This window comes from Bidens hawaiensis, unplaced genomic scaffold (assembly GCF_021521415.1).
Source record: "Bidens hawaiensis isolate Kalapana, Puna unplaced genomic scaffold, B.hawaiensis_p1.1 tig00014335_1, whole genome shotgun sequence".
Classification (NCBI taxonomy): Eukaryota; Viridiplantae; Streptophyta; class Magnoliopsida; order Asterales; family Asteraceae; genus Bidens; species Bidens hawaiensis.
The window spans coordinates 6,479-17,146 of NW_027492233.1; the positions used below are offsets into that span (position 1 = coordinate 6,479).

The 10,668-nt window shown below is 34.6% G+C and overlaps 1 protein-coding gene across 1 annotated transcript; it reads left to right on the forward strand.

Annotated features, from left to right (window-relative positions):
• The first annotated feature begins 497 nt into the window (after positions 1-497).
• Positions 498-10,111, forward strand: LOC143546387 (ABC transporter G family member 29-like). The gene is made up of 17 exons (XM_077038068.1): positions 498-1,003; positions 4,487-4,696; positions 4,785-5,029; positions 5,119-5,249; positions 5,336-5,728; positions 5,820-6,418; positions 6,504-6,774; positions 6,858-7,011; positions 7,104-7,184; positions 7,277-7,413; positions 7,491-7,823; positions 7,904-8,278; positions 8,354-8,487; positions 8,571-8,798; positions 8,893-9,064; positions 9,152-9,406; positions 9,509-10,111. Exons 1-17 carry the CDS (start codon positions 630-632, stop codon positions 9,779-9,781), a joined length of 4,365 nt encoding a protein of 1,454 aa, XP_076894183.1. The 5' UTR covers positions 498-629; the 3' UTR covers positions 9,782-10,111.
• The last annotated feature ends 557 nt before the right edge of the window (positions 10,112-10,668 follow it).

The following is a 10,668-nucleotide window of genomic DNA, read 5'->3' on the forward strand; positions in this document are numbered from 1 at the left end:
TTATCTTTGAAACTTGAACCCGATACCTCTAAACTTTGATGATAGGCTATCAAGCCATTTGTCGAAGATATAATACTACAATATGAGTATTATTATAATAACAATAATAATAATAATAATAAAATTAATTGGTCAAATGGGATTTGGTGGTAAAAAAATAAAAAGCGTAATTCGGATGTCTTCGATACCCTCCAAAGTCCAACCTAAACATAATTATTAACAAATAATAAACATGTTTGATTGGTGATACCTACCTCCCCTCATCTAATTAACGGTCTAACACTCATCCAAATATTCGATATCCCTCCTTCCCATTTTCTTACATGCGAATAAAAAAGCATCCCCAACTCAATAATACACACACAAAAACAAAAAATCTTTTTCATCGCCGAAACCCATATCACCAATTTCGTCCTCACCCACACTCGCACTTTGATCGATAAATACACACAGTAACATTATTTTATATAACCCGTCCCAATTAATCAAATAAATGAATTATGGCCTTATCTTGCTTCCGTTGAATTGGAGTGACATATTATTATAAATAACTGCTAGCTACTATTTCTTATTTAAGTAAGAGATAACCAACCATTGAAACTTGACATATACACTCAAGTTTCAAAAATATGGAGGAAGAAATTACCAAAGTGAGTATCTCTCTCAGTCTAGGAAGAAGCATAAGTAAAGGTCTCCATAGACTATCTCCGGGTGCGGGTGGTAGCCATGTCGGACGGACCAGTCCTCACGGGATTGAAGACGAAGAGGCCTTACGATGGGCTGCTTTGGAGAAACTACCTACATATAACCGGCTACGAACCACCATCTTCAAGTCTTATGATCTTGATCCTGCGGGTCAACAGCAACTACCGAACGAACAAATGTTGTTAGACGTGCGAGATCTTGATTCACAAGCTCAACAAAGCTTTATCGATAAGTTTTTTAAAGTCGCCGAAGAAGATAACGAGGTTTTCTTGAGGAAGTTTAGAGATCGGGTTGACAAGTAAGCTTTCACGTAAATCATTATTGAATTTAAATGTTGATGTGTGTTTATTTGCTACTAGGAACTACTCACTAGTCACTACTACAATCCTCATAACAAATCATCAGTTAGCTAGTTTCCTGATCCTCTTAACAAATCATGTTGTGTCTTCAAATCCTAAAATTAAGTGGATTTCGTTAAATTAAAGATATATGTGGTAAGAAGCTTCTGTTGAGGATCGATGCAATGATATTGAGATCAAAGGTCCCCATGAAAAGAAAAGATGTAGGGAAAAGGCTAAACAAGTATTTGCAAAAAACAAAAATAGCACTATCAAATTAGGTTGCAATAATTTTATTTGATTGACATAATAGAGGCAGTATTGACATTGTCCACTCTTAATTACAAATTAACTTAGTACTATATAATCATCAGTCATCACCACTGATATATTATCCACACACAAGCACAACACTACAAAAATATGGCTTCAAAGAATAAACAACAAGGGTACAACCTAAATTTGAGCCTAGAACCGCCTAAAAACACCAAGGCTATTCTCCATCACTACACCCCCTTGCATTTATGCTTGAGATGTCGCCAGTGCTAGGCTTTGGCTGACAATTTATAGAGGTTGTTTATAATTTTTCTCATATCACACTTGTCGTTTAAGGTTATACGGTCCATTTGATATTTAGAAATTAAGAATAATACTTGACCATATAAAATAAATAAGGTCTAATACAAGCAGTTACATAAATCACTTGGGGTATTCCTGGCTCATTTTCTTTCCATATCCATATAAGAGCATTCCAAGTAGATTCTCTATCTATATCTCTTTAATTACCACTAAAAGTCATTATATTTTCTCTTTTATTTTCAATTAAATAATATTTCTTATGTCTTTATTATTATTATTATATTTTTTCCTCCACTCATAACCACTTTAATAAATATTAAAAAATTACATGGTGTAACTAGCATAAACCAAAATTTAACTTTTTGACATAACATTTTTCTCTCTCAACTAGTTATAACCACTCATAATTATATCTTATAATTTACAAAACTCACTCAAGTATTTATAGTGAACATGTTAAGTATGCTCTTAAGATGGTTTGCAAAGTTATATAGCCCTTATAACCTATACAACGCGTGTAGATTTACAAAATTGACTGAGTTGACAGTGATGTGTTGTAGTGGCGGATTCATGTTGACATCAGTGGGATAGAAGTATACAAAATCCTTTTTTCCCAAATGAACCGGTTTAGTAAATGTATGGTTAAAACTGGTCTGACCCAATTCGGTTCGGTATAGAAACCGGTTTATGAATAGAACTTGTTCAAAACGATCAAATCGGTTCGGTTTATAAACCGGTAAACTGGTGAGAAACCGGTTTTAGAAAAAAAATGTTTTTCCCAAATCAGGTTGGTTTTAAAACCGCCTTGGTTGTAAAATATACGAACCGCTTTTTAAACCGCGGTGCGGTTCAACTTACGATTCACCGGTTTTTAGCCCAATTATATAACAGTTTTCAAAAGTAGGCCCAATATAAATAGGCCCCTTCCATTTTTGTCCTCACACCCTGCCGCAGGCCTGCACCTCAATTATTTTTCGATTTCTATTGGTTGGTACTTTACTAACTTTTAGTTGGTATCAAATTAATTTTTTATTTGGCATCGAACTAAATCGCAAGTTGTTGAACTTTCACTTAATTCATATGTTCTTTTTTCTGTTTGCAATTGCATTTTAATATTCACTCAATTTATATTGTTCAATTTGCATCTTCTAGTGAAACCCTTTGACACCCTTAAACTTATATGTATATGAAAAATTTGTTGTTGAGATTTGGTTGTCTGCTTAAAGTAGTGTGTCATACATGTAGGAGTTTCATTTCGCTACACTCAAATGTAATTTCTTTTACCCGACTCGTTATAACTTACATCCACTTCTAACATGAACCATTTGTGATTTCCACTAACAAAAGTTCCTAAATTCACCACCGACGTATTTTGTCAAAAGTTATATAGTTAATATAATCGTATATGAACCTTTTAAAAGTGGGAGTGGTATATCTATATCAACACCCTTTTAAAAGTGTTGGTTGTGTCTTTAAACCTAACAAAATGTTTCATCTATATATTTAAATAAAAAATAATAATAATTGTGCAACATGCCATCACTATGTTTCATCTAACAATTTTTTTCGCACTAAATCACATTTACTTTTATATCACATAAATTAAAATATTTAATTATAATTAATATATATCTTAAACACATATAAAAGAAACCTTTAAAAGCTCTCTGGTTGTTCTCTACATTCCATCAAACCACTAGATTAGGGATGAGCAAAATCGGTGCCGGGTACCGGTACCAAAGTTTTGAGTTTTGGAACCGGTACGGTACGGGACCGGTATTTCCCGAATTTTTACCTTAAATCCCGGTCCCGTACCGGTACCGAACCGAATATTTCGTTACCGGAACCAAAAATTCGTGATTTTCGGGACCGGTACCAGTACGGTCCCGATCTCATCCCTACACCAGATTGTTTTATTTGTAAATGGAGGTTTCTCATGTATCTTATCCGAATTCACGGGTATGGCCACAGGTCTCATCAAACCCAGATTTCCCTTAAAATGGTTATAGCATCTCATTAAATTAAAAATTAATCTCACCAAATAATTGATATAAAAATCCTATAAAAATATTTGATATGAAAATCATATAAAATATGGATATACTAAAATTAATATCCGATTTAAAAAAAATATATATTATTTATAATCATGAAACAATATTATAGAACGAAAAAAAGTGGGTCATGTCACCAAACCTATATAGCTTTTAAACCGGGTTATCACATCTCGTTTATTTGTGAAACCCTTTCATCATCAAATCCTAACTATATTATGAACTTTCTTACAATAAATAAAATTAAAATCCGAATATTTGATATGAAAATCCTATAAAATATGGATATACTAAAATTAATATTCGATTTTTAAAAAAATATATATTATTTATAATCAATAAACAATATTATAGAAAGAAAAAAAAAATGGGTCGTGGGTCTCACCAAACCTATATAGCTTTTAAGCCGGATTATCACATCTTATTTATTTGTGAAACCCTTTCATTATCAAATCTTAACTATATTATGAACTTTCTTACAATAAATAAAATTAAAATCCGAAAAACATATAGATATTATAAAACAACTCCGTTACACGGGGATAAAAGCTAGTTCTTTATAAAAAAATATAATAAAATAAAACTCATTAATTTGAGAGAGAGAAATTTGGTTGTCTTAAACTTTAAAAAGATGATAAAAACAAATAGTAATGGAGTTTAATAACAATAAACGTAGTTCAACAAAATTAATTTAGAAACAATAAAAAAAAGTTGTTTACATTTTCCTTTTAGCAGTTGACAAATTGAGTAGAGCTGACTTTGGGACTGTTTAAGTCAACACCTAATTAGTGATAAACAAAATAATTTCAGGGTTGGAATCTCCCTTCCAACAGTAGAAGTTCGGTTTCAAAACTTGTCCGTAGAAGCTGATTGTCACGTCGGAGATAGAGCACTTCCGACGCTGATAAATGCTGCTAGAAATATTGTGGAATCCCTTCTAGCTTCTGTCGGCATCAGTTTCAGTAAAAAAGCAAAACTTCGCATTCTTAAAGATACATCGGGGATTATTAAACCCGGAAGGTATGTTTTAAGTTTTTAACTCTTCAAGATCATATTATTTGCTAACTTTTTCTTCAAGATTTAAACAAAGTTTTAACCCGTGTTACAGGATGACACTTCTTTTGGGACCACCATCTTCGGGTAAGACGACACTTTTGTTGGCATTGGCGGGAAGGCTTGATCCCAGTTTAAGAGTTGAAGGAGAAATAACTTACAACGGTCATAAGCTTAATGAATTTGAACCACGAAGGACATCAGCTTACATTAGCCAGATTGATATTCACGCCGGAGAAATGACCGTCAAGGAGACTCTAGATTTCTCAGCAAGATGCCAAGGAGTTGGAACTCGTTTTGGTAATTAAATGAACTTGCTAAGATCCAACCTCTGTGTTATTTCTTAAAACAAAAACATATGGTTTATAACTATAAGCATTGAAATACAGAATTGCTATCTGAGCTTGCGAGGAGAGAAAAGCAACTAGGGATCATCCCAGAAGCTGAAGTTGACCTCTTCATGAAGGCAACTGCAATTGAAGGAGATCAAAGAAGCTTAATAACTTACTATACTCTAAGAGTAAGCGAGCCTCTTTTCAAGTTTCTAGTACATATCTTAACAATATATTAATATGTTTTCCGATTTATCATGACACCTAAAATCAGATTTTGGGGCTTGATATATGTCGGGACACTTTTGTTGGAGATCAAATGAGACGAGGTATCTCTGGAGGCCAAAAGAAGCGTGTGACCACCGGAGAAATGCTTGTCGGACCAGCAAAAACGGTATTTATGGATGAAATATCAACAGGTCTAGATAGCTCAACCACATTTCAGATCGTAAAATGCATGCAACAAATAGCACATCTGACGGACTCAACAATCTTCATGTCCCTACTACAACCTGCCCCCGAGACCTTTGATCTTTTTGATGACATCATCCTACTATCTGAGGGCCAGATTGTGTATCTGGGCCCACGAGAAAATACTGTTGAGTTCTTCGAGAGTTGTGGGTTCAAGTGTCCGGAGAGAAAGGGTACTGCTGACTTCTTACAAGAGGTAATTAACCACTAAAATATTCTTTATTTGATTATGTACTAATAAGCGTATGTTAACTTAATTATATCATAATTTTGAATGCTGATTATAGGTGACATCTAAAAAGGACCAACAGCAATATTGGGCAGATAGAAACATACCATATAAATACATTTCAGTAAGTGAATTTGGTCAGCGGTTTAAGAGTTTTCATGTAGGGGAGAAACTACAACACGAGCTATCTGTCCCATATGACAAAAGTCAAAGTCACAGGGCTGCTTTAGTGTATAAGAAGTACTTGGTGCCCAAAATAGAGCTCCTTAAGGCATCATGGGACAAAGAAGTGCTGCTGATGAAAAGAAACGCTCCAATATATGTTTTCAGAACTATACAAATCATGTTTATATCATTTATTTGCACAACTCTTTATATAAGGACCTCAATGCACCAAAGGAACGAAATAGATGGAGCCCTTTATATAGGCGCACTTTTAGGCAGCGTGCTTATTAACATGTTTAATGGGTTTGCTGATTTGGCATTGACTGTCATGAGACTTCCTGTTGTTTACAAACAAAGAGACCTCATGTTCCACCCCCCATGGGCTTTCACACTACCAGCTTTTCTGCTTCGAATTCCCATATCTATAATTGAAAGTATTATATGGACTGTTCTCCTATATTGGGGTGTTGATCTTGCCCCTGATGCTGGCAGGTAACTAAATATTATTATTTTTCTAATGTATTATAGTAAATATTCGACATTATATGCTAACGGAATACGTTTCATGTACGTTAAGGTTCTTCAAGCATCTCCTCTTGGTTTTTCTGATTCAGAATGTGGCAGCAGGACTGTTCAAGTTGATTGCGGGAGTTTGTAAGACGATGAATATGGCCAACACGGGTGGATCTGTTGTACTTCTGCTTATATTTTTACTGGCTGGTTTCATTTTACCAAGATCCCAAATTCCAAACTGGTGGGAATGGGCTTACTGGCTATCACCCTTGGCATACAATTTCAAAGCCATTGCCATCAATGAGTTCCTTGACCCCAGATGGACCAGCCAAAGAGTATGTCCCTAATTTTTTTTATAACTAAAATTCTAGTAACTACTACAACATAGTAATATATTTGATATTTCGCTTTTTCATAGAGTACCGACAATACAACAAACCTAGGTTTTGCTATCTTAAAGAGTATGGATATCCCAACATCAGAAAGCTCATATTGGATTGGTGCTGGTGCTCTTCTTGGATTCATATTTCTTTTCAACATCCTTTTCACTGTGTCTCTTATGTATTTACAAGGTAAGTTAGTTGACTGTTTTAAAATTCTTGAGAATTGAGACTAGTATAGCTTTTAATAACTAAACTTGGTGATTATCATAATTACTAACTAGCCCCTGGAAAACCACAAGCAATAATCTCCAAGGAAAAAGCTGCAGCCATGGATGGTCGTGATGTTGAAGGAGCCAATTCAAGTAATCGTGTTCCTGAAACTTACTAGTATTATACTTTTAAGTTTACATGAAAATAACTAATTATAAGTTTTAACTAAAATCAAACTTTGTAGAGGAAAACAAGGAAAAGCAACAGATTCGTTCTTCCATTTCTGATGCTAAAAGTGCAAATAAAAAAGGGATGGTTCTTCCATTTACGCCACTTTCCATGGCATTCGATAGCGTGAACTATTATGTTGACATGCCTAGTGTGAGCTTATTTCTCTAAAATGCTCTTCGTTTAGTATATGCATCATAGATTTAGTCTTCTGATTATTGTTGAAACAGGAAATGAAAGAACAAGGTGTGACAGAAGATAGATTGCAGTTACTTACAGATGTGACTGGTACTTTTAGACCTGGAGTCCTAACTGCTTTGATGGGAGTTAGTGGTGCTGGAAAAACTACTTTAATGGACGTCTTAGCGGGAAGAAAAACCGGTGGTTATATTGAAGGAGATATAAGAATATCAGGATTCCCAAAGAAACAAGAAACATTTGCTAGAATATCCGGATATTGTGAACAAAATGATATCCACTCTCCCACAGTAACTGTTCATGAATCTTTGATCTACTCAGCTTTCCTTCGTCTCTCAAAAGAAGTTAGCAAGGAAGACAAAATGGTAAAATACCATTGATGTTATTAATGAACCAAAAGCATCTAAAGTATCAATAATAATAACACTTGCTTTAATGTATTCAGGTATTTGTGAGTGAAGTGATGGAACTAGTTGAACTAGACAATATCAAGGATGCAATAGTGGGACTTCCAGGAGTTAGTGGTTTATCAACAGAACAAAGAAAAAGGTTAACAATTGCAGTAGAACTCGTAGCTAATCCTTCAATTATATTCATGGATGAACCAACTTCAGGGCTTGATGCAAGAGCAGCTGCCATTGTGATGAGAGCTGTAAGAAACACTGTTGATACAGGACGAACCGTTGTTTGCACCATTCATCAACCTAGCATTGATATCTTTGAATCCTTTGATGAGTTATTACTTTTAAAAAGAGGAGGGCAAGTGATCTATTCAGGTCCTATTGGCACACATTCTCAACAAATCATAGAGTATTTTGAGGTATTTGTTTTTACTTCCACGATAACTAAATTAAAAGTAATGAAGTTAATAATAGTTTTGTGTTCATATAATCAGGCTGTTAAAGGGGTTCCAAAGATTCCTGAAAAATACAATCCAGCGACATGGATGTTAGAAGTGAGCTCGGGTGCTGCAGAGATGCGGCTTGGAATCGATTTTGCCGAATATTTCACGACATCATCTTTTTATCAGTAAATCTTTCACATAGTTATATAAGTTAAAGTGACATTTGTTTATATAAAGTTAATCATTAACTGATATGGTAATCATATAGGAGGAACAAGTCTTTGGTAAAGGAATTAAGTGCACCTCCTCCAGGAGCAGTAGATCTTCACTTTGAAACACAATATGCTCGATCTCCATGGGGACAATTCAAGTCATGTTTATGGAAAATGTGGTGGAGTTATTGGCGAAATCCGGATTATAACCTTGTCCGTTTCTGCTTTACCTTGCTTTGTGCAGTTATGGTTGGGACAGTATTTTGGAAAATTGGCAACCAAAAGTAAAATCTTGCAAGAATATTTATCTATAACTTATAAAATATAAAATGAATTTATAAACAAGATTCATTGTTGATGTTAATTAAATCTTTTCAGGTCTAGCAGTAATGATCTGAGCACTGTCATAGGCGCCATGTATTCTGCTATTTTCTTTGTTGGTATTAACAACTGCCAGACCGTGCAACCAGTTGTTGCTACAGAAAGAACGATCTTTTATCGAGAAAGAGCAGCAGGGATGTACTCTTCGTTTCCTTATGCCATGGCGCAGGTAGGTTTTATTTCTAAACAAATACTTATATGTTTACATATTTGTTTCAAATTTTATGAAACTTTTTTTATTGAATTTGTGATTCAGGTGATTGTGGAGATACCATATGTATTACTTCAAACGATATATTACACCATAATTGTGTATTCTATGGTGTCGTTCGAATGGACAGTTGATAAATTCTTCTGGTTTTTCTTCCTTGACTTCTTTTCATTTCTCTACTTTACATACTTTGGAATGATGACTGTTTCTATCACACCGAATGACCAAGTAGCTGCTATATTTGCTGCCGGGTTTTACCTACTTTTCAATATCTTCTCAGGATTTTATATCCCACACCCCGTAAGAACGAAATTTCAATTTCTTAAGTTTTCATTTTCTTTTAAAAAGTTATGTTTTGGAAACAATCTAGAGTTTACTAACGTTGACTTATTGAATATTTAGAAAATTCCCAGATACTGGATTTGGTACTACTGGATCTGTCCAATGGCTTGGACTGTTTACGGGTGCATTGTTTCACAGTATCATGACGCAAATTACAAAATTGTTGTGCCTGGGCAGTCACTTAACCCAACCATGTCAGGTTTTATCAAAGACTACTATGGTTTTGAATTGGATTACATGGGTCCTGTTGCAGCGGTTCTTGTCAGTTTTTGCATCTTCTTTGCGCTGCTTTATGCCTTCTTTCTTAGGACACTGAACTTCCAAACGAGATAGAAAGCATGTAACTCGAGTTTGTAATGTTTATTTATTGTAATTTAATTCTACTATTGGGTTGCTGGTTGTTAGGTCATTTGTTTTAAATCTAAGAAAAAGGTGCCTTTGTGCTTGAAATTTTTCATAAAGTCCAAGATAGTAAGCACTAATTCAAGGTGCCTTTGTGCTTGAATTTCTTCATCCTTTTTAACCTTCAGGTTGTTGAATTAACCCGGAGAGGAAAAACAAACATCTTATGTTTCTCCTAGATAGCGTTGCTTAACAAATTCTCCTAATATGTTAGTTTTTGATAACTTCTCCTAAGCTGTTTTCTACCCTTGTGTTTGAAAGTCTTCTTCCAGATTGTTCTTCTTGATCTTAAGAACACACTTCATTCATGTAAGTTGTGACGTAAAGGTAGGTCAGTTGGTTTCTGTTGGGACGTTAATCTTGACGGGTCAAACCGGGTCGAATACGGGTCGGCAGGAAACTCAAGTTTAATGGGTCAAGTTATTAGGAAGTTATTTATTTAATCACATGTTTTTTTTATTTTTAATAGTCAAGTAGTGGGTCATGTTTTTCAGTTTTTAGTCGTGGGCTACTACAAGTTTATACTACGTATGTGTGAATGGGCCTATTTATTACGGCAACTAGGGTTAGGAACGGCAGTAAGTGTCTTATTTGTTTTTGTTCGGTATGTATTTCAATTATTCAAGAAAGAGCCGATCATTAGTTTTGATCATTTGTTGTGTGTTATCTGCTGCAATAAAGGGCATGTGCCAACAGTTTCTACTTGTGATTATATTCCATTGCACAAAGCTCGTTCTTCCTTGATTTTCTTCATTCCTCACAAGGAGTTGATCCTTGATTCGAGAAACTGCTTTTATATGGTTGTTTTGTTTTGCAGA

What these genes read in the sequence shown, in the direction of transcription:
- LOC143546387 (XM_077038068.1), top strand. Translation starts at nt 630, where the DNA reads ATGGAGGAAGAAATTACCAAAGTGAGTATCTCTCTCAGTCTAGGAAGA. An exon ending in TTTAGAGATCGGGTTGACAA is followed by an intron (nt 1,004 to 4,486) that starts GTAAGCTTTCAC and finishes AAATAATTTCAG; the next exon opens with GGTTGGAATCTCCCTTCCAA. An exon ending in AAATCATAGAGTATTTTGAG is followed by an intron (nt 8,279 to 8,353) that starts GTATTTGTTTTT and finishes TCATATAATCAG; the next exon opens with GCTGTTAAAGGGGTTCCAAA.